Source organism: Charadrius vociferus, unplaced genomic scaffold (genome assembly GCF_000708025.1).
Source record: "Charadrius vociferus isolate BGI_N301 unplaced genomic scaffold, ASM70802v2 scaffold255, whole genome shotgun sequence".
Lineage (NCBI taxonomy): Eukaryota > Metazoa > Chordata > Aves > Charadriiformes > Charadriidae > Charadrius > Charadrius vociferus.
The window spans coordinates 3,723,915-3,749,280 of NW_009648785.1; the positions used below are offsets into that span (position 1 = coordinate 3,723,915).

Genomic DNA, 25,366 nt, shown 5'->3' on the forward strand with positions numbered 1-25,366 from the left:
CCCAACGCAAGAAGGACATGGACCTGTTGGAGCAAGTCCAGAGGAGGGCCACAAAGATGATCCGAGGGCTGGAGCACCTCTCCTATAAGAACAAGCTGAGAAAGTTGGGGTTGTTCAGCCTGGAGAAGAGAAGGCTCTGGAGGACCTTATAGCAGCATTCCAGAACCTAGAGGGGGCCTACAGGAAAGATGGGGAGGGACTCTTTATCAGGGAGCGTAGTGATAGGACAGGGGTAACAGTTTTAAACTGAAAGAGGGTAGATTTAGATTAGATATTAGGAAGAAATTCTTTACTCTGACGGTGGTGAGACACTGGAACAGGTTGCCCAGGGAAGTTGTGGATGCCCCATCTCTGGAGGTGTTCAAGGCCAGGCTGGATGGGGCTTTGAGCAACCTGGTCTAATGGGAGGTGTCCCTGGCCATGGCAGGGGGGTTGGAACTAGAGGATCTTTCAGGTCCCTTCCAACTCTAACTATTCTATGATTCTACAATAAAAGCCTTGGACTTCAGAAAAGCAGATTTCAGCTTGCCCTAGGAACTGTTATAAGGGATTCCATGAGTGGCTACCTTGGAGTGCAAAAGAGCTCGGGAGTGCTAGAGGACAGCCTTCTCAAAGCACAGAAGTAGGCCATACCTCAAAGCAGAAAAAGCAGCAGCCATAACAAGAGTAGCCTAGCTAAACTACAAGCTCCTGAGAGCTACACAGCACTTTGGCTAATTTAAGGCTCTACTTTAAACAGAAGGTTCAAGCTGATGATCTTCAGTGATCCCTTTTGACTGTGGCATTTCTATAACTCTGTGATTCTGTAAATTTTCAAAACTTGATCAGAATTTTGAAGCCTGCTGTTTGCCCACACTGTTATTTATATAATCACTACTGTAGGAATCCCAGCTGCAGATCAGAACCTACCGTGGAAGGACATCTACAAATAGTTAAAAACCTGGTCTCTCCTCACAGACAGTTTAAATGGAGTAAGCACCCATTGAATCCTTGGCTTCTTGCTGGCAATTTCAGTTCTGGTGGTACCTTTTACTGCAGCGGATATGCTCAATGGCTTAATAGCCAATGCCAAGCATGCAGAGCCACCAAACATTTGTAGACAGAGCCAAGTATAAAGAGTAGGAACTTACCTTACTTTCCTGTGCCTTATGTCCAACTGACAGCAAAACAAGTGGGTTGGGATTGCTGTTTATTTTCTTTCCTGACTGATAAAGAAAAAGCAAAAACTTTGCCTTCAGAATAAAGCAAAACCTCTCTCCTCTGAAACGTAAATGTTTGCATCTTAAGAATACAAATCATATGCATTCTACTATATGCTTATCTGGTATTCTCAGTATTTTATTCAACAGGCTTGAATGGCAGACTGGCTAGTAACTTGTGAACACTTTAACATGAAGGCATCCAATTACCCTTAATATGCTGAAACAAAACGCTACAAATAAGCAGGAGTTGTAGACTCCTTTCCATTTTCTTTGAATGAAATTGGTAAAGAGCAAATTCTTATCCTTTAATGAGCATTAAGACCCCCAAAGCTAATGAAGCCTAGTTAAGACTGCAAAATGAATATTGCATGCAGATGGGAGATATGGAGACAGTATAAACTCGGGAAGCTTACTTCATTTGCATTGCGGTAGTATTATTAAATTGCATGTACTATCAGAACATTTATATTCCCCCCTTTTGAGTTTGGGGAGAAAGAAGATGCACTGTAATGTACCTGATGTATATTTCTACAGTTTACCAAATACTCTTTATTAGAGAATCAACCATCTGCCATATCTGAGCCTTGCTCACCAGGTGTTTAGCATTACATCAAACTGTGAAAATAAACATCAGTTTAGAAACAAATTATATACACAAAGGAACATTCCCAACTACATCTTTCACAAATTTTAAATTAACCTAACAAATATTTAAATCAGAAAGAAAAGTTAGACATGAAAGTTAATCATCTCAAGCAGGTATTAACACAGTTTAAAAGGCCTAGAAAATATAGTATACATGGTTAATAATATACTTTGAATTCTACCATGTAGGAAATTGTACAGATCAGATATGTAAACAGAAAGTTAGTTAAAATCTACTTAATGCATGTAAGGTCACAATTACAAACAATTGATTAAATGATTTTGTTTTTTTAAATTAAGAATGTGCGTATTTTAGGTATTTTGGGATCTGAACTTACATTTTATACACCATACTTCCACTCATGTTACTTGACTTTAATGTGACACACTTTCCTTTAGAAAAAAAGCTGTTAAGAAAGCACTCCTTTCTTGGATGAATGCCGCATTTCTTTTTTTCATGATTTCTAATCAAAAATATTTAGCTCTCAAAGACAATAGAATACAAAGGTTTTAGGAACAGAAAGTCAGACTACACTCCAACTGATGGCGTGTAAAAGTGGTAGGTGAAATTTGTTTCATTTTTTTGGTTGTTCATTAAAAGGTGCCCCAACCTCCCTTTTCTTCATAAAATGATGAAACTACAGATGTTGACAAAAAGACCCTTGTTGCTTATGCTGATGTGTAAATATAAATAATCTTAATTCATGCTAAATAGGCAGCAATACGTACACACATTTACAACGTACCTCTAACACCTGCCACTGAGAGATGTGCTGTTGACAGTCTGTTAGAAACTACCTCTTGTCCAAGTTTCTCCAATTTAGAACTTGGCTTGTCCCTTCCAAGTTTGCCTCTCAACTCTATGTCTTCCATATCAAAAAGCTGTGCTAAATTTACTTAGCACTTATATAAAAGATGCAAAGCCTTCTAAAAACATCTAGCAGAAACAAGATTATTTCAAAACATGTCAGAGTGTGATTTTATCGGTTAGTCATTCAGAGCTGACCAATAAACTATCACTCGGTACGTAAAAGATGTTTTAGCTTTCATGTCAGCCTTGTTCTTTAGTTACTACTACATATTAGTTCTCAGGACTAATTTCCCCCCCAGTCTTCTAAAGTAGTCTATACTCCACTCAACTGATCTAAAATTCACATTCCCACAGACCACAGTATTTTACCAAAGTCTTGACCTCTTCTTGAAACCAAATTTAAGTAAAATGGAATTGCACTAAATATGTATTTGGTAACAGAAATTCCGTCCACTGTAGGAAGAGGAGTGTTGCAGGCATTTGTGAATTTCCAATTTCTTTTGTGACCTTAAATGGACAACTATATTAGTTTTACCTTTAGGGCTTTCTGAACAGCAGCCTTCTTCAAGCCATCAGGGTTAATTTCTAATGGATTATGCTTTTAAGTCAGGAGAGAATGAACATAGGAAGGGTTAGTAAGTCATGCAATGAAGCAATTTCACTAGGTTAATTAATTATGACACGACAACATAGAACAAAGTGGGGGGAAAAAAAAAAAAATCAACCTAAAGAAACCCCAAAAATCTTTCAAACAAAACAAGGAAGGAACCACAACAACAACAACAAAAAAAGTCCAACAAATTTTTTTTTTTCCCCCTCTTGTCCTCTCTGAATGTTCGTATTCTGCTTTAAAAATATTATACTCACTTTCAGTGCACTTATATTTCCCTTGGCAGGTTTTTAACCATAATATAGAAACTTCACAAAATAGGTTTTATTGAATGCCTGATGTCCTACGGACTGCCTTCTGAATGAATCTTTTTAAAATTTGGTTAAGTATATTTATTTTCACAACATAGAAGCTTCTCTTATGGTAAGTCGATAACTATGCAAAGGAGTCTTTTTATGGGAGAAATTACTATGCTAAAAGTATCGATAGGACTTAGATAATTTTAAAAAAATCTGTCATTTGAGCCTCTTCAGCAGATGAATGATACAAATACTGCATGCTAACTCGAAAGTCTACTACTTTACTCAGTCAAATGAAGACATGCAAATACACTAACAATAGGAATTTGAACTGATTTAGCAGGACAAAACCTCTGACTACTTTCCATTAATTAAGCAAATTTTTCCATTTTATTTTAAGAATAACATATTGTCCTTGAAGTGACACATGTAAAGTACAAAAATATTACAGAAAATTTGCATTCAACTCATAAGAAATAATTTCAGGAAATACGATTTTGAAATAAAACAGATTTCAAGTTAGTAGACTTATGGCTGGCTTTTTCTTCAAGCACAGATTTTTGTTTCAAGGGAGAATTCTGCTGTAAAAGCTGTAGTGTGTGGCAACAAAAAAATTGCCTAATGGCTTTTTTAAACATGCTGGTTTATGAACAGGAACCAACACTGTTAATGCTCTGCCAAAAGAAATGCCTTCCTGAAATTCAAATCCCAAAGTGACTAAAATTTGAATAGAGATTTAACCTTTGTGCAGAAACACATTTTTACATTTTCTTTTGGAATGTCATATCCTGAAGTTGGCCAATACATATGATGAGATCCCTGGCATTCCGCTTTAACATTTCTATTTCAGAATGAAAATACCACATGATGAAACTGGAGAAAACCAGAAATAAGGTTTGGCTGGGTTTGTGGGATTTTTGTTTTTAATCATTATTTTTCTTAAAATAAAATCAAGGAATCTGCCACAGCTATTTATTTGATATGTTTGGGACTTTTATTTTACTTAAAGACCTTCAAAGATGGAGACTGCACAATATCCCTAGATGTATCAATCCTAATGTTTAAGTATTCTTTTCATTAGAAAAATTAGAAAATTAGGGCAATTTGTTAATGCCCAACAGATATGTTCCTTGATGGAGTTTAAGCACTCTTTCTTGAATTCTGACAGCCGTGAAAAAGTCATGTTGTTTGCAGCAGCCTTCTATCATTTCCATCCCCACCTTTACTTCCTAAGGCTAAACTCATCCTAGTTCCTCTTCCTCTGCTAGTCACATGTACTGGCTTTCTCATTATCATCACTGCCGTCTTCCAGATATTAAATCGCTGTGGCCAAAATTGGGGCCTTAGTAACAGCTAAGTAGACCAGAGAGATTAGCACGGACATCTTACAGGCTATACTCCTGTTTCTATATACAGTACGGTGTTTATCTTTCATAACAGCATGATACAGCAAGACTACAGATCTGTTTCTGTAGAGCTATCCATCAGACAGCTATTTCCATCCCATAAATATATAGGGTGCAATAACCTCTATGGAAAAGTACCTTATTTTTCCAGAGAATATCTGCAATTCATCAAGAATAGTTTGAATCCTAAACTGCTCCTCAACTTACTGGCCATCTTTCCTCCACATTTGCACCTGCATATTTAGTACACATCTATTTTCCCCCTGTATTATTATTTCAAAGAATTTTAAAAGTCAAAAACAAACCTATGTGATCAATTATAAAGGCAGGCAACCAATGATTCCTGGATATTGAACATGTCTCAATTCCTCTGGAATCATAGCAAGGAAAGGCCAAGAGGGACATCAGCTGGGGCAAATATGTTTAAGCCAGACTTCAGGTTTCAAGGGAAGGAGCTGCAGGTCCATGAGGATGGTGGCTGAAAGGCTGGGCGGGAGGAGACTAGGAGAAGAAAAGGGAGTATTCAATATAAAAAGCCAATAAAAGGTCCTGCCTTGGGTGACAAAATTGTCTTGCTACGGTTCTGAGTGTCTCTGCAGTTATAGGAAACGGGGACAGGTATCCAAGAACTATATTGATAACTGACAGAGTGGAATCAGGTTTCAGGTTAGCACTCTGTAACAGCCAGCAACTGTTGCAGTAAATCCTAATAACAAACCCATAAATTACACCACAAGATGCTTTGTTATTAAGCCAGATCCTAATTCACTATGCTTTGGAGTACAACTTGTTACTTCTTTTGACTCACTAAGTCTTGCTTGGGGTTAAAACGGGGCTTTAGAACTTTCTAAATCTGAGTGCATCCTCAACTGATGACCAGAAGACAGTCCCCAATCTGTAACAGCTGATTTAAAATATGGATAATTTATATGTTGTATAGACACTAAATTAAAAAAAGTGTTATGAGCTAATGTATCATAAAACTCGTATTACTCACTTTCAGAAATTACACTAAGAACACTTTCATACTCCTTAACTTCAGATAAATCAGATTTAAATGGGTAAATGTCTGAACTAGGTGTCATGAATCTAGGTTCCCAGCAGCCAATAAAACTGTCTAGAAAGGAACAAAGTGCACTCAGGGCACTGGAGTTTCCTCTCCCTATATACAGCGAGTCCACTTTTTAATAATCCCCCCGCTCCCGCTTCCCCAAGTAACTCCTGTTACATGTCAATTAGGTCTCTGAACTTGCAGGTGTGAATGTGTGTGTAATACCTCGCGTTTGAAGATGCCCTGAAAACAAGGTGCACTGACTGCTGAAGCTGTTATTACCTCTGGGCTACTACAGTCCCCTCCTCTCTCCCAGCCTCCAGCCATAAATCTCGTCGTCTTGCTTGCTGCAAGACTAGCACCCAACAGCAGAACAAGGCAGTTTACACTGCTGTTGAACGAAATCCAGACCTGGCTATCTGAAAACAGTTGCTGTTTCACTCCGACTCGCAAACCGCTTTGGGGATTTGGAAAGTTTTGTGCGATGTCTGAATAGATGCTCTCACATGTAGACAACGTGTCCTAATGCAAAGACCCTGAGATCAACACAAACATCAGGGCTACAATCTTTAACAAGCATTTAGATTTTTTTAAAAACTAGTATTATTTTTAGGATCTATCTAGCATTTTCATAAATAATTGCTGTTTCTTTTAGTTATCAGTCTTAATACCAAAATAACTGAACCATAGCTTATGAACTGCATTTCTTATTCATTACATTTTAACAAGATCTAACTTTATTGATACTTTACAAGGAACTTCTCTAGGGAAATTAACTGAAAGGATCACAGAAATGGGTTTTGTTGGGATTTGGAGGGGGGCAGGGGAGAAGGTGTTTCTAAATCGAGATTTGTGATGTGAGCCACAAGTAGCCAGCCAGCAACAAATTTATCTGCACAATCCACAATGGCATGCCCACCTCCCTCTGGCAAAAGAGTTCTTATTCTGAACAGATTCTCATTCTTTTTGAAGATAACAAGGTTGTGTTTACAGATTTAAGACTAAGCGATTCAGAGGCTCATTAGTTTGTAATAATCTTGTAACATTAAATTCAAGCAAAAAATATTAATTGGTGGTTCTCCCTAGCCTGGATTTTCCCAACTACAGACTAATTTGAAAAAAAGAAAAGGAGCCTGGGAATTTGCAAAACAAGGAGCATCATGAAGTGAAATAGAATTTACAAGGGAATTCATATTTTGGGGAGCACAAAGAACCACACCCATTTTTAAAGCAATACTTGAACCAGTGTGGAGAGGTTGCAAGTTCTTACAAACACTTCGTGCATCACCTTTTAAAGAAACTACAGGGATGTTGGTTGTAATATTTATTAGTTTAATTTCTTTGCAATAAAAGCCAACAATTCACCAGCACACAGCGTGCTAGTAGAGTATGCATTTTATTTCCCAACGAATCAGCAATTTAAGTCAAATGTAAGAGCTTTTACAACAAACTTATCTTGGGTTTTTATCATAAAAAGTTAATTACTTACCCAATGATATGCTGATCAATGAAATTTAAGTAGCCTTTAAAATGCAATAAAAATAGCACAAAAACAATGCACACTTGTTGAAACCATGCAGCAAAACAAATTGCATGCTCTCATTCCACTAGAGTGAGTGGCTTTAGTAGCACTAATCCACACTCTGGCAGATAAAAGGTACAATACAAATAATACCAGAGAACTCACAAATAGTGCTCTATAGAGTGAGGTAGTGTTTTCACAAAAGACTAGTCCCGATGCTCTCCTCTCTTTTAAGTATCCACACCCAAAGTTTCCCTCGTAGATACTCTTAGGAAGATGGAAATGGAAGGAGAAAGCAGAGTGATGGGATTGTGGCAGAATGAATGCATAAGCAGCTTTACTACACAAAAAAGTTAAGGAAAACAGTCAAAGGATTCCAGAGAAAACAGCAGATAACAAAAAGTAAGTAAATATTTGTCATTACAAATAGTTTCATCAGTTAAATGACTTTCTGTAGTATAGCAAGGTGAAAAGTTTTTTGATTTTTATTTTTTATTAATTATTCAGATACAATAATCCACATTCCAAGTTTACTCTTGGTAGTTCAGATTTATATAGCAGACCCAACTATGTAAATTTAGAGACCAGCCTTCTACACTGTTTCTATTGCACTTGAATCATATTTCAGATTAATCATCCCAGTGTCTCAGAAACCCACAACTATGACAGATCCATGCAAAAGAAATGCCTATGCTGGGAATTATCCACTATAACTCAAACAAAACGAGGCTGATGGCAAGATCTAAAATGTACCAGTGATAAGCATTAACTTAAGAAATCCATTTTGAACATCATAAGAAGTACTTACTCATCTAAAAAATATTTCAGCTGTAACACTGAAGTTGGGGACCAAAGTCTTCAAAACTATTAAGAAGGGTTAGTGTAATTTTAATACTTCATTCTCTTTGAACTTTTTGTTCCCCATAAATACAAGCAATCCAAAAGAGCAATTAATTTTGCTATTACACTACATGACACCTATCAGTGAATACAAACACAACATGAGAAGCCAGCAGACTTTTATTTTTAGTCTTGTAAATCTTGTTCCATATTAGAGTTAAATGGACATAAAGAAGCTGTATTCGCTATAATTCACTGCAGTTTGTCTAGCAGCTCCATGACATTATCTAAGCACTGTCTTTATATAATCTATAGGAAACTTTTCAGTTCTCCTGCATGAAGAAGCCTTCCCATGATATTTTTCCCTGCATCTAATTGTGAAGCCTTTCTGTATCTGACTTTGGACAACTTAAAATAATACAATACTGTGTTAAATTCATTGTTGTAAATGGAATTTTCAAGTGTTCAGTGTAACTTTCTACATATTTCTGAAAAGAAAATTACTTGAAGTTAAACACTGAGTCATTTTTAGATTTGTAGCAACTGCTTTTCTGGGCTCGTAGAGCAAGAAAAATGAGGGTTAAACAGGTCCCACGCCATACCCATCCTTATTCTCAACCCACCCAGGCAATCTTGTACTATAGACAGAACATCAGACACAGTAATAACAAATTTGGGATCCTGTTCCCAAATTTCCTAACTGTGCAAAGAACTTCCCCTTCTCCTTTCTGTGCCCTACAGTTTAGAGATCTACTGATTAGAAGTACTGATTAAGACATTTAAATTAAAATACTGTCCCCAAAAGTAGGTAGAACTCAAGACTTGCAGCCTAACTTTTCTGAAGGAGGGAGAAAACGTTACCGAATATTTGTTTAAAACAGGAAGGGAAAAAACTAAACTTATAAAAAAGCCTCCAAGTGTTTGCTGGAGAACCTAATCTAACACAGAGAAGCAGAGTTGTATGGAAAAAAAATGGAAATTGTGGATCACAGAACTTTAAACTATTCATTTTAAGTAAGAGGCTTTAGTGCATTTTAACAAATATATTAAACTTGTAACAGTTTGAGTAAAATCCAGTAGTTGAACAAGAAAATACAGAAATGGGTTCAATTTATCCAAGTGCACAAAAGAGGTGGCAGACGGACTTCTTCTGTGTATTGCAACATTCTGAAACTGATGTCAAGCACACCATAATTCTATTCTATTTCTGCTTACTCTGTACTAGAGTAATTCCACATTTTTTCTGCTACGTTACAGAGTTCCTCGGAACTCAATACAGTGAGGTTAAAATGATAATGCGGGGCTCTATTCCAAATGAGCTACATCTTTTAGTTTTTAAAATAACTTCTAAATATTACTTCCAAATGCTGCTCTACACACCCTGGAACAGACATGAAATCACTAGTCAGTGATGTAAATTGTTTAGGCTACTAAGCTTTCATTTGTTACCACTCTGTTTGATGCAGCATTTAACTTAAATTTAAGATGAATGGGCAAATTTTAAAATGCATGCAAAAAATTTGAAACTTGAAAACTTTATTCTCTGGATTAGTATTTTAGTCATCACTTCCAGAATTTCTCATCTAATAGCAATGCTGACAAACAGCAAAACTCAGTGTTATGCTTCACATGTCTATTTATGGTAGGGTTTACTTTATCACTGCTACCATTTACAACCAGGAACAGTACTTTACTAACCTGAAATAAACTAGCAAACAGTCTGTGCTTGTCATAAACAAGCTATTTCACAGTCCCATTGTATAATCCATACAGTGACAGAACCATGAATTTTTTTTGGTTTTATGTTTTGCAAAAGCAAATAAACAATACTCCAAATGACAACCTGACAGAGATCTCATACAAGTATTCTGCCACTGTAACATCAACTGCACAGTATTAATTTCATGATGAGGTCTTCAATACCTTCAAATCTACCACAGATACCCTAAACGAAAGCAAGTTTACCTGAACTGAAGGAAGTGGGCCTTTTCCCAGTTAGCTCCTTAAAATTCCTCATGCTAATCCCATACTATTTATGGAAAACACTGCGTAATAAAAACATGCAGCCTTTCAAGTCCAGGAAAGGAGCATTCTTTAAAGAAAAATCACACTGATAAAAAATAATGTTTTATTAAATATATATCTATAATACTATACTACTAGACTTGTGGACCTTACATTACACGTCTTGAAATGAGAGAAAGTATAGAAAACTTGGCATAGTGTGTGTTAGTAAAGCAGTGTGCCATACTACCAAGCAAGACATGCTGGAAGTATGCAGGGGATACCCATGACAAAAGGGTATCCATCAGAATATAACTTACAGGCAGGTTTCGTGCTGAGTCCAAATAGAGAATAAGTAATGCAGAAGAAAGTCCATCATTGGCTTGGTCTTTATCAGCTCTAATGCTTGTTAGCACCTAAACCAAAAACATACTGTAAACCTTTCTAAAAATCAAACAGTATTATTATTTCTGTCCCATACCTGAAAAATATTTTAAAAACATCTCCCAAAATGCAAACATTCACAAATGCACACTAAGAAGCCTAAGTAGTAAGTTTTCAAGACTCGTATAAATATTTCTAACCTTTTTTATGGAAATTTCCACCCCATTTCACAATTATGTTTTTTAGATTGGACAGATTAAAATATCAAATCCAGCTTTATCTCCCAGGCTAATGAAATGTCAGCTGATATTCTCAAGACATAACATTAAAAGAAAAGAAGAGGATGACAAAAGGATTTTAAAAATCCCATGCCACAAGAGTACATTGACAGTTATGACTGGTTTAAGATTTCTGAAGACAAACAGGTTGGAATAAAGTTACAGGTTTATCCAAATTCACAACAGCTAGAGAATTAAATTACTTACATGCTTAATACAAAACCCCAAACAAACCCACAACAAGAAACACCCCACAACAATTAAGATTAGGATAGAAGTAATGTGTTCCTTTAATACCTTGTCTAGATTTTCAGCAGTTGGCATCAATGTGAGCCATTCCAGTTTTAAATGTAATTTTCCTTTGGACACTTCATCCAAAGTAAACCACTAAAAGTCAAGCAAAGTAATGTGAAATAATCTGACAACAAATAAATACATGATTGCAATTGGCTCTTCAGGACATTTAGGAAATGCTAAACTTGATTAGAAATCTTGTAGAGCTGAAGTGTGCATAAGCAGAAGAAAATCTGATTCATTGTTTAAAATTTCCTATTCCAGACTAAATATTACAACACAGAATAACAAAAACAGCCACACAAACCTCTGTTATATAGTAAATGCATTTTTAAAATACCAGAAGAATTCTTTAAGTTCTGTAAAGATGTTCTGGAAATACAAATCCTGCACAACATACTTCTTAACAATACATAAGATCTCATAACAATCTCTCTTACGTATAGGACAAAAATTAGTCTAAGTCTAATAATAGTTAAACTGGGCAATTAACTATTCTCCTGCAAGAAAAAGCTCTCATCAAATATATAAGTTACTGGGGTTTTTTTGCATTTACATACTAGTAATCTTAAAACCCCAAGACAGAAGAAGAATGGCATTCTTCTTCAGATTTCACCAATTCAGATAGCCCTTAAAACACTGTACTGATCATCAAGGAATCTATTTCTATAGCATTAAGGTTATTCACGCACATACGGGAACTATCCCCAGGAAATAATAATACAAGAACAACTACATATACAACATATGGGTTTTTTAAACCAAAATTAACAGAACACTTACCTCATCTAGAAGACGCTCCTTTTCAACTTCAATTAAATCTATCATCAAACTAGAAAAAAGAAAACAAAAGAAAAATCAGTATCTTAGCCAAGAAGCAAAAAATTTAATACAGAACGCAAATCCCACCCTGTGCTTGCTGAGCATCCAGGCTTCCACTGAGTTCAAAAAGAGCAGAACACTATTCTTTTAGCCCCTAAGAGAGCAAGAAGTAGGGAATGAAATGGCTGAACGAATATGAATGCAGGATAACAGAAAATTGCCTATACTAGAGCCCGTTTCATAGCTACAGGGGCAACTGGCACAATATGGCTCACATACGTATGACCAAACTCTCAGAGCAGTGACTACATCCAAATTACCCACTGGAAATAGCCCCTGGACATATGCTATGACCAAATTCATGCTTTGGCATTGTCTGGAGTGCTAGTTCACACAAGCTAGAAACGTACCAGGGAATCTGCTAAAAATTAAACAGGGCAGAGAACTGCATGCCAGTGCACGAACAGTTGTTGTGGCTTTTTATTTTATTAGTACTGATGTACACATTATGCCACTTCCCCCCCCCACCATTTCAGTGTAAGATTAGGGAAGCGCAAAGAAAAGAAGCCTTCGTACTACCTACTTCTTTATTTTAATGAGAAGAGAAGTAGGTACTGTTGCTCCTGTTAAGAGAGAAGGAGCTGGAAAGATAAGGGAGTTCTACTCTGTATGGAAAGCAACAATGGGAAGCTCCAAAACTCTGCAAGAAATAAAGGTGACAAATTACTGGAGAAAGAAGCTGACTAAAACCCTGAAATGTTTATGGGTAAACACTAAAGGCAGGCCTATGGAATCTAAGAGTGAGTAATGTCTGCGAAAGCATTACAGCAAATTTTTTTCTTTAATCAAATAGTTAAGATAAGCTCTTAGAAAAAATAAACTGAGACAGCCATTTGAAAACTATGAAGATGAAGAAGATACACAGCTATAAAGCTAAATTGACTTTGCCTGAAGAAATACTTAAGACAGTGCTGCTTACGAAAGCAGGTAGGGTATACAATTACTACAAAAAAACAATCTGTTTTTTTCTGGGTACCCACAATACTTACCTTATTTTTTTAAAAAATATGTAAACATATAGATGTGTATATACACACACAAGCACATTTCTATATACACATATTCATATATATGACGTACTTAGGGAACTGCTTACTACCATCAATTTGAAAAGATAATGAATTTAGAAATATAGTAATGTAGCAGAACTACAACTGCAATAAAATGCAAAAAGGAAAAAAAGAAAAAAAAAAGATTACATCAAAATACTTCGTCTTTTTTCAATACCTACAAGCATATTTGCCATAACATTTACCTTCCCAGGAAGTCATCTTTATCTGGATCTTCATCAAAGAGCTCAATCTCTAGCTCTTGTCCTGGATGTTCATATACTAAGGCCTGGAAGTACAGTAAGTTGGCACTGTCAATGGTAAAACTAACAGGCTTTTTTAAATGGCATAGTAACAGTAAAACATTACACTACAGTCCCTTTGTGTATTCAAACATATCAATAAGGAAATGCTTTAAAAAAAATATGCAATTTAATGAGTAGAACGAGTATAAGAGCTTTTCAGATGTGATTTGCTAATGGTGGCTTTAAGAGACTAGACTGCTTTTCAGAACTACTGATGCTTAGTCTAGACAAAAGCAGTATATACTTCAATGGAGAATTTCTGTTTTGTTACAGAACTTTGGGCTTTTAGAGGGAGACACGAAGAAGCTTCTCAAAGAAGTCTCCAGAGTGTCTTCTTTAACAAAAGAAACTTTAGAAGACAACTTTACAGAACGCACAACAAGGTATTTTTATTCATTATACCTCATAAACTTCATTCCATTTTGGATTGAGGTTTTCTTTGATGACCTTGCTTTGGAAAATCTGGTTGCCCACACGGATGATTCCATAGGGATCTGACTTTCCTTTAACAATCCCTTTTAGGTAAGTATCTTTCCCCTCCAGGTCCTGAGCTTCAATAAAGTGTATCCTTAGAACACCCTGAAAAACGAAGAGATGAGTTTATGTAGTAATCTGAAAGGCTCCGTGCCATCACAATTTATGCAATATATGTGTTTGATAATTTCCATTGTGATTTCTTTAACATGAAACTTAATGTGAACACACTGTAAATGGAGAGATATAAATGACGATCCAGATACACAGCCGACTTAGCACTGAAGAGATTCCTGAAAAGAAAAACTGTCAACAACCAGAAACATGCCAGTTATATCAAGAAATGCTACCCTCCTGGAAGCAAGTAGCAATAAGTAGCAACAACTTCCAAGGGAAGAGCACTGACAATAATTTGCAGTGATAATATAAAACGTGCTACTTAATTTTTAGTCTATACAGTTGAACTATATTTTAACAAGTAATATGTTTAAGATTCTAGCAAAACAAAAAAATCTTTCTTGGTGTTATTATGAAACATTAACTGCACAGAAAGTATTTATAAATTATATCAATTATTTTAAGTGACTGGATTCATGATAACTTGTATTACTGCAATAACTGTATTTAGAAATTCACACAGATGTGCATATCTTTAACAGTTATTACTACAGAAAAAACTAAATGCCAAATCATTAGTATTAACAGAAACGCGCGTACCTTTGGTATAGGAAACCGCAACTGAGCAATCTGCACTTCGCTGACAAGAGGGACTGTAATTCTGTTTGGAAGAACCAGGTAGTTGGATATGATATCCAATATTATTGTATCTGATAAGCCACTGTTGGAGAAAATAATCCTCAATTACTTCTTGAGAATTAAACACGTTATGTCGCAGTAATATACTCCTTTTGCTGCTTAACAACCTAAATGGGGGAAACATTTGCCTTTTTGGGGAGGTAGACATGTGGGTTTTTAAACACTTTTTTTAAAATAAAGGATTCTTGCCAAAATGGCCACCAGGTGGAAGCAGCTGACACTGAACAGCAGAAACCACAGAGATGAAGATAAAGTTCTCATTTCCCCCCTTACCCCCAGCTTTTAAAGCCACCCAGGATAAAAGGCTGTTGCATAAGTTTTCTTGCCTGCATTGCATGTAAACATGCAGATGTTAACTATTAATCGACTTTTGTATTTCAATAATGATTTAACTGTCGCTGAAAATTTGGTAACCATTCCCATATTGTTATGAAACATGTTGTCCTCTTGAGCACAGAAACAAAGAAAACATGCTCATGGCCGAGTAAAATATAGCCTAGGGAAGCAAAACAGGTTTTGTTCTAGCAAAAAGGGAGTGGCAGTACAATCACACTGGTAATGAATCACTTAAAAAAACCCAACCCCATACTCCCCCACAAACACAGGAAAGAAGATTTCCTAGGCTACGAGTTTACCCAGTTTGGGTCTGAAGTGACAACAAACCAACACCATTGGTTACACACATTGCCTACACTGGCAAAAAGGCAGAACTGCAGTGGTAAAATTCACCATGGAAGACAAGTATCCAGGAAGATTTTAGGGGTATGTACAAAGGTTCAGAGAGAAAATTATAAAAATACTTGCGATATTCTGAACTGCAGATGCACTCTCGCAAAAGATAGTGAAGCTGCTTCAGGGATGAATGATTTCTCCCAAATACACTTTATGATACTCCTTTTACAGTCTTTATGAAATTAAGATGCCAACAATGTTTGATTATTTAGAAGAGTGTTCAGATTAAGCACTTGTGTGTCATCACCTTGTAAAGTTTCTCTAAGAATCAATCTCCAGTTGGGAGTAGCTCTGACTCAGCAGCAAGCATACAAACACAAAAGCTGCAGTGAAATGTAATATATATTACATTTTAATTTGTGAAGAAAATTTCATGTTGAGCAATAAACATATAATGGTAGAGATGGGTAACAGACTTAACCCATTAAATACAATCTGGGCCATTTCAAATTCCCACTGAACTTTCATGCCAGAGATTTGCAACCTGTACAGCCCACATCCCCTCGGCTGCCCACTTCCACTGTAAATCCAGATGAGCTATGATACATGATAGAACACGGCTGACTTTTTAATGGCATTCAGTACAATAGGAACAGAAGAAACTCAAGACTGCATCAAGATCAATGGACAGGTCTGTGCAGACCTCTGTTTATTCTCTGAAAGAAGCAACGGTAGACAATGTTAAGATATTGCTCAGAGGAAAAGTTTCCTCGCAACTTCTGTGAGTTAATTGACATCTGTCCTAAAGAGGAATCGTCTTCATTCCCCTTCCTTTCTTGCAGAGCTTATCCAGACATATTTACAAAGATTTTCATTCGTCATGAACACTGAATCCTATACATTTACAGTTTCAGTAATTCTTCAGACAACTACTACAAGGTAATGATTTTATTTGAAAATAAGTAACTTCCTTTAGTCATGGTAACACATGTTGCTTTGCAAATTTCTCAGTAGTTTTGCTAAACATCACATTTTTCAACTTACGTACATTCAACTTTCTGTAAAATGAGCCAAGAAAATAGAACCCATTATTTTGTTAGAGTTGACTTAAAAATTTGAGATAAACATCTCAAACAGTCTTAACATTAAAAGGAAAACCAAAAAGCTGACATGACGGTCACTACCCAAGGAACAGTCACACTTTCCAAAATGCAAGTCGGAGGATGAATCTCCAGTAAAGAGACCAGATAAGTTTGTTTTGTTCATGCTTTTGTTAGTGTTTCTACCAGGCAAGATGAGAAAGCTCTGCCTTTATGCTCAGTAAAGCCCACGCCTTAAGAACATACGATTAATTAACTGACCTAGGTCAGAGAAAGCAAATGAGCAGTGCAAGAGAGGCAATGGGACCTGAGCTGCCTTGGAAGAAAGGTTATCGTGCTCTTCTCTAGTATTTAGTTAAGGTCGTATACATTATGAAATAAGCTATAGGCAAAATAAACCTACCCTAGACTAGCAAAAGGTTCAGATACTGATTAATGTTCAAGTGGAGCTACAGGAGATCTCCTTAAATAAGAACCAGCCTGAAGCAGAACAGAGCCCAGTCACTTGGAGGGTTCGCAATCCTTTATACTAGGACCAAACCCCAACTCTGTGATTCCAAAGCTCAGTTTCACAATTTTATCCCAACATAAATGCTTGAATTCCCTCAAACATCTGAGAAATGAGTATGAAAAATGAACCAGCATTAATGGAATTTCACAGAATTTTACACAAACTGGACTCATAGGAGGTAGCAGATATTCTGTTTTTAAAAACAGGGAGCTGAAAAAGAATACCAAAGATCATAACTAAATAATGAATTAAATTCATTCCAAAAGAACGTGACACTTTCAAGCTGTTTAAAACTTATCTAACCAAACACTAGCCAACTGGGATGATCCTAGCTGGAAAGTATTCTTCATGACCACAAGGCAAAAATGACAATCTTTTTTTTCTTTTATTACTGAAACTAAGAGCTCTGATCTATGGAAAACAGAGACAAATCACTGATCAAGCAATAGAGAAATATGTGTCAATTTAAACCCTTATGTTGATGCATCATCAATAAAGAGCTTCTTATGATCGTAAAACTCCAAGTCATTGATTCTAAGTAAATTGCTTTTTCAGTTCACAAAAATGAGAGAAGTGTGAAATGCTTCAGATGGTATATTACAGTAAATGTCTTCAAAAGCTCAATTTCATTGCAGAAAAATAATTGGCAGTTACCTACTCTGTTGCATTGCTCTCTATTTAGTGACAGGATAAGCAGCTACGTATTTTTCCTGTTCCTCTTTCATACTGCAGAGACAGCACATCCCTGACTGCACAGAGTATTTTACTATATCTCAAGCAACCGTAACAGAATTCACCTTCCCATCATCCACATCCCCTCCTGACAGCACTTGAACATTCTCACAGCCCGGCTCCTCCTCACATAAAAGATTTTAATTCCACTCCCCCATGGATGGAATGGAATACGATGGAATATGAATTACTTTTGTCTTCTTCTCCTTGTGGAGTCATATACGAAGAGCAATGGAAGTTGTTAACGGCTGACAGGGAAACTTCCAGCAGCAAATGCAGAAATTCATTTAGCAGAAGACATTTGCAAACAGAGTACCAGTAAGTAGCTTAGTGTGCAGCCCACAGCCGCAGGATGAAAAAGGTTAGTGGCGGCAGCAATCTCTTGTTCATCATTGTTTATAACAACTACAATATGTCAAGCTGTTGTACCAAAATATACAATCTATCTATACAGATAAGAAAAACAAATACATCACTGAAGAAATCTCTTGGAAAGGCAGAGCATGAGTCACCTCAGTCACAGTTACTATAGAAACTATATCACATCTAGATGGCACCATTATATGCACATGCGGCCAAGCTTGGTTGCTCTGGAAACCATAAACTTGAGATATTTAGCCAGACTTTGTTTACATCTGACGTTTTGTGTTTGCAGTCAGGCAAATATGCAGCATGACATGAATCTAAGGAGCCTAAGTAAGTACTAAATGTAAATTTATTAGCATTATGTCAAAAGAGCAAATTATTACTCAGAAGCTGTATTTTGGAAGCCATTTTCTCACTGATGAAGAAAACCTCTTTCCTTGGAGGCAGTCTTAAGCAGCCTTGAAACATAAGCAATTCTTGCACTCATTAACCTACTTAATGCAAGTTCTAATTTCAAACTGTTCAGCCGGGATTCCATGCAATGGCTTCACATGTCTAAGTAAAGCAAGAACCGTTTCAGGCACACAATTGAGCACTGAAGGATTAATTTAATACATAAATTCAAACTCTTGTTTTTAAACAATAAAAGATAATTCTGGAGTCGGCCAACTCTTGAGAGTATGGGATCCAATAAAAGCACTAGACACAAAATTCAAGTGTGTATCAAATCTGCCATTATCCCCTTAGCCATTGTCTCAATATTTAAAAGTCCCTGGGTAACTATTACAACTTGATAATTATGAATATATTCATTGATTTAGCCTTATTAGGATGGCAATGATTCAAAGCAGCTTGTTTTTCACCTCTGCTTCTGTTTTTTTTTTTTTTTGTTGGGGCTTTATCACATACTATTTGAAAAGCTCCGAATAAGCCAAGCATTTTTTCTATCTATATATGGTCAATATTTTTGCTGCTCCATTTGATCTTCACATAATAAGCTGAACGCTTTAAAAGCAAGTACTTGAAGAGATTGAAAAGTTTATTTAATTTGATTACTGTCTCAAGGTATTTCTAACTACCTTTACACAAGCACTTAGAGACATATTGGCACGCAAAGCCCTGAGCCAAGATGTTGTCAACCCACTGGCATAAAAAATAAGCCTCTTTGTCTTTCTGCTGTCCTAGGAGATGGCAGATAGGAAATTCACAAGATTCTGGAAATCTGGAAAGGCTGAGAACACTAAAAAAAGCAGATTAAAAATTATCTTTTCAAAATGTTTTTAATAAGACCTCCTAGATACACTTTTAATGTACTTTCACTTGTGAAATCACTACTTTCTGCATATTGAGCAACTTCATATAATTCTAAATTAAGATACAACTGCTCAGAGTCATTTACCCTAAAATTATTTAGCTGATGGTCTTCAGATTTTCTGCGGTTTACTGGGGAGGAGGAATATCAAACACTGCTTTACATATACTCACTTCAGTCCTGGAACATCCAGAAGATTGGTCAGTCCAGTCCAGTTAATTTCCAAAAGCTGTGAATTACAAAGAAAAGAGGGGGGGGGAAGCAACTTAGAATTCACAACGTTGAAAAAACAAACTTCATCAGTGTAGATTCTGATCAGTGAAGGGTTAATAACCAGTTTCCAGGATTTTCTTAAACAGAAAACCAAAACCTTTTCCGTTCTAAATAATTTTTAGCCATGGTTTTTAAAACAGAGTTATAAAAACAATCCATCATCCCCTTATCCACCCTTCCACACATACATATAAATACACACGTGCACACTCTAATATACACGCGTACATAGTATCTACTACATACAACCAATATCAAATAATGAAATGTGGTCCTATTTTCTGAAGAAATATTTTCATATTCACCATAGACCTTTTATAGACTAACAGTCACCAACATGAATTTGCAAAGTATAATAAGCTGCTGAAGAATCCCATTTGAGACCAGGAAAATAAATGATCTAGAAGACATGATCAACTGGAAGAATGAAGGATTAGGATTAAGAAGGTGGAAGGAGCACGTGATAACAGCTTGCAAACACAGAGGCTGTTCTCAATGACAAAGAGACAAATTCATTCCATCACTGATGCGATAAAGAAGAAAGGAATCAACAGGATTAGGTGTCAAAGTGCAAAAATCCTCAGAAATAATTATTAGGGATAACTCATTGCCAGATTATATATACTTCCTTCACTGAAAATATTTACAGAATATTAGACATGCAAATACTATAAAGGTACTTATTCTGTTTCAGGACTGCTGGCATGAACAACTGATTTCTAATGTCCTTTTCAATCCTATAATCTTCCAGTTCTAGATAACTAAACTAATAGAATTGGGTTTCCTTATCTCCTTTCTTACTGAAAATCTTCTATTAACTGCATAGAAGTTAATTGAATATAAGCAACAAACAAAACCAAACCCACCCAACTACCACTATGCTCTCAAATCCAACTAACCCAATCTGAGAACAACTGCACAAAAAAAGTTAAAAGGATTCTGTGATTCCTCAGTTAAGAAACTAACTGTGGTGGTTCAGCTAAATGCTGAGACAAAACAACAAAACTCTACAAGAACAGATGTTGCATCTTTCCACAAACAAGCAAGAATAACTACCCTACATTCATTTCCTATTAAAAAAATCCCAGCACATACCATTCTTTTATAAAGGATCTATTAATAGTTTAATTAGTGATTTCCTTTGTGAATACTTCGGCTAAAGACAATGCATAATACATTTACTTACATAAGGGGCACTGCTACCTAATATACCTTTGTAATGGTGGCAAAATACTTCAGCAACGTTATCTAAGAAGCACCTAGCTTACCTGTAACAAACAATTAAGCAGAAAAAATCATAATGCTTTCAACAGGTAGTAAAAGTTAATACCTGAATATTCCAAAACAAAAGGCAAGACATATCATGGGATGTACTGCAAGAATCTACATGAGCCAGCAACATGTCCTTGCCAGAAAGAAGGCTAACGCTATCCTGGGCCGCATTAAGAAAACCATTGCCGGCAGGCTGAGGGAGGTGATCCTTCCCTTCCACTCAGCAGTGGTGAGGCCACACCTGGAATGCTTTGCCCAGTTCTGGGCTCCTCAGAGCACAGGCATACTGGAGAGAGTCCAACAAAGGGCCATGAGGATGATTAAGGGACCAGAGCATCTCTCCTATGAGGAAAGGTAGAGAGACCTGGGACTGTTTAGCCCGGAGAAGAGAAGGCTCAGGGAGATCTTACTAATGTCTGTAAATGCCTGAAGGGAGGGTGCAAAGAAGACTGAACCCAGCTCTTCTCAGTAGTACCCAGCGACAGGACCAGAGGCACAGGGAGATCTTACTAATGTCTGTAAACGCCTGAAGGGAGGGGGCAAAGAAGACTGAACCCAGCAGCTCTTCTTAGTAGTACCCAGCGACAGGACCAGAGGCAATGGGCACAGACTGAAACACAGCAGGTTCTCTCTTAACATCACTTTTTTACTGTGAGGGTGACTAAGTGCTGGTACAGGTTACCCAGAGAGGTTGTAGAGTCTCCACCTTTGGAGGCACTCAAAAGGCATCTGGACATGGTCCTGGCCAAGCTGCTCCAGGTGACCCTGCTTGAGCAAGAGGGTTGGACGAGATGACTTCCCGAGGTCCCTGACAACCTCAACTATTCTATGAGTCTGAACGTATTACAACAGAAGACAAACATTTGGTCCCACCCAGCGAATAAGATTAGTGTCTTCCTAGCCATGCCATTCAGAACGGGGACTAAACCTACAGACTTCAGCAGAATGCCTAAAATTTAGCACTTCCCCTGCTGATTCAGAAAATTGCTGCAAGGTTTTTCTTTGCCTCCCCCTTTTACTGTACTACATTCCTGTGTCTCTGTATAGGCAGAACAGAAACAGAGACTCCTCTAATATAAGCACCCAACTTCACCTCCAATGGATGGCTGAAAGCAGCTTTCTCTCTGCCTCCATCAACCAAAAGGAGTCCAGTGGAGATCAGCTACATTACAACATTTAGAAACCAATGCACATAGGACAAAATAATTATAAATTTATACAGATCATTACAATTTATCTGTTTGCTTCTTTTAAATGCAATTTTCTCAACTCTTCAGGATATGGGAATGAAAGTCAAAACAATTCTTCACTCTGTCATTACAGCATCAGACAGAAGAGCTCTCAGAATGACAGCTAAACTTCATGGTTTGTTTCTATTCAACTAATTTTCTTACTTCACATTATTTTATATTTGTGTGCGTTAAAATGTAGTGAACAATAAATTTCTGCCAGTTGTATGTATTTTATTATATTTAATTATGCCTTTGCATCCGCCCTTTTGCCCTTGCCAATTACAGAGTATTTCCTTTATACATCCATTTCATGCACTGATTTTTTCCCAGGAATCGTATTAAATATCTCAACAGATACAATAATGATGAAGTTATGATAGTAGAAAAAAAAAAAAAAATCATCATTTTTATTGTTCTGCTCTGACCCTTAAAAAATGCTTTCCCAAATTATCCACAATAGAGTAGCTGCAGTACAGAGAACTGAAATGTAAAGCTTCAGACACTTCACTGAACTATGAGTAACATTTTTCCTATAAGCTTAATTCTGTGGCTTTAGAAATTTCAGGAGCTTTCTAATAAGATACTGCAAAATTGATGCTACTGTGAAAACTCAGGTTGATTTTTAATAGATTTCTAAAACTATATTTTGCAAGTTAAATCAGAAAGTTAATTTTTCCCTTTGAATGACTTTTTAGCACAATATCCCAGACTTTGAAAATAGTATGTCGGAGAAGGAAAAAAAAAGTAACAGAACTTCAAACTTTTTACTAAGTAGCAATAATTTCTTTTTGCAATTTAGGGTGTAGAAAAATAAAGATAAAATACTTCTTGCATCAATTGCTGGTATCACTTCTGTTTCAGCCTTTACATCACTGATGAAATGCGCCACTGGATAAATTGAAAATGGAAAAATTTATTTGTCTGCTGGTAATTGCATTTCACAATTAAGATATTTTGTCTTTAACTAGTATGTTCCAAATACATCTTCTCCCTTAGTCGTTAATTTACTGATTCTGTGTATTAAAATTCTTTTACAGGACAAAATGAAACAAATTATCTTGCAGGACAAAATGAAATATAGCATCAGATACTATTTAATATAAATCTGAATTTCCAAATTCATGTTTCCAGATGCACACAACATTGGAGGGAAATGAAATAACATTAGGAAAGATACTCTCTCAAAGTAATAGTAGCTCTAGTAACCAAATTGCATGAACAAGTGGAAATAAAAAGCTTTCAAAAAATAAGTTCTGCGATCAAATAATTGAATTTTTGGACTTCAGAAATTTAAATTAAAAGTATCCTTACCTAAAGGCTGAAATACCTCTAAAATCCTAATTTTTATAAACACAAGCTAAACAGTTATGGTCTCTTTGCTCTTTTACACGATATAAACAATTAATGTTAGACGGCTACTCTGCAATTATTCAAATCTGTGAAGTCGACATTTGTTCTCATTATAAAATAACTTCAAAACATAGAACATGTCATCATCTCAGAATGGGATATTTTTCTGAAATGTACAAGGGCTTTTACGACACCCAAAAGCGTTAAGTGAACAACACGGTAGAAATTAATAATTAAAGCACATTTCATAATAATGAAGCAGATCATATTCTTACTACTTGTAACAAAAGTCATTCTAAAATATGCAATAAATATTGACAGCCTTGGATTTAGTTTACCACTTATGAAGTGATACAAACCCTGAATGAATATGCACTAAATTAACTGAAGAATTTGTACACCACCACAACTGAATGATGAATAAAACGGTAAAATGTGAGACAATGCTATACATATGAACACCTTCAGAAAACTTTTCTAATTTAATGTGACATGCAGCACACTTAATTTCTGCATCAGTGGAGAGTTCCTTCAACTGGGACACTGAAAACTTTATAGCCAGGCGTTGGTTTCCGTTGCAAAAAATACCCCCAAGCACTTTTATCTTCTGCCCAAGAAATACATTATATTGGTTCCGAGCTAGGAATACAGACCTTACTGTCAGAAGACATATGCAAAGAACCATCTTTGCCAGTCTGAAGGGAGGCTCTGTACCACTTCACTCAAGTTTTCCTCTGCACCATCCATAAAACCATTACAGGCTCCTATATCCTGAGCACATGGTTACTTACAGCAAATGGTTATAAAATATCAATCCATTTTTTTTTCCTAAAACTTAGTGGTATTTCAAGATACATTTTTTTAACTTTTATTATTTTTTAGTATGTTTTTAAGTCAGAATAATTAGGATGAATGCTGGGAGTAAAAATTAAAATCTCCAAGTAAAAACAGTGGTTTAATTGACCATACACAGGCATCTAGTTCCATTTGAGAGTCATTAGGATACAGAAACAGAATAGTTTGGTCGGAAAATATCTCTGGAGGTCATTCAGTCCAACACTCCTCCTCAAATAAGAATCAGCTAGTGCAGGTTGCTCAGGGCTGCGTCCAGTCAGGTTTTGAGTATCTCCATGGATGGAGACTCCACAGCCTCTCTGGGCAACCTGCTCCAGTGTTCAAACACCCGTCCCCCATCAGGTATTTATGTACCTTGACAACATGCCCCCAAACCTTCTCTTCTCCAGGTTAAACAAGACCAGCTCTTCCAGCCTCTCCTCATATGAGAGATGCTCCAGACTCTTAATCATCTTTGTGGCCCTTTGTTGGACTCACTCTCACATGTCCATTTCTCTACTGTACTGGGGAGCCTAGCACTGGACTCAGAGCTCCAGACATGCCTCACCAGTGCTGTGCACAGAGGAAAGAGCACCACCCTCAACCAGCTCTTCCTAATGCAGTCCAGGATGCTGTTGGCCACCCGTGCCATAAGGGCACAGTGCCGATTTTCTGTTCATTTTTTTGTCCACCAGGACACCTCAGATGTTTTTCTGCAAAGCTGCTCTCCAGCTGGTCAGCCAGGAGTCTTCCTGGTACATGGGAAGGACTTTGCATTTCCCTTTGTTGAACTTCGTAAGATTCCTTTTGGCACATTTCTCCAGCTTGTCAAGGTCCCTC

The 25,366-nt window shown here is 36.6% G+C and overlaps 1 protein-coding gene across 1 annotated transcript in view; it reads right to left on the minus strand.

The window, feature by feature from the left end:
• ESYT2 (extended synaptotagmin-like protein 2) overlaps positions 1-25,366 on the minus strand; it is a 62,699-nt gene that overhangs the window by 11,426 nt on the left and 25,907 nt on the right. The window contains exons 7-15 of the mRNA XM_009886796.1: positions 19,739-19,794; positions 14,774-14,894; positions 13,985-14,161; positions 13,484-13,566; positions 12,130-12,178; positions 11,350-11,439; positions 10,711-10,806; positions 3,194-3,256; positions 1,131-1,205 (exon numbers count right to left, since the gene is read on the minus strand). Coding sequence (XP_009885098.1) covers positions 1,131-1,205; positions 3,194-3,256; positions 10,711-10,806; positions 11,350-11,439; positions 12,130-12,178; positions 13,484-13,566; positions 13,985-14,161; positions 14,774-14,894; positions 19,739-19,794 — 810 coding nt within the window. The remainder of the gene's footprint in view (positions 1-1,130; positions 1,206-3,193; positions 3,257-10,710; positions 10,807-11,349; positions 11,440-12,129; positions 12,179-13,483; positions 13,567-13,984; positions 14,162-14,773; positions 14,895-19,738; positions 19,795-25,366) is intronic.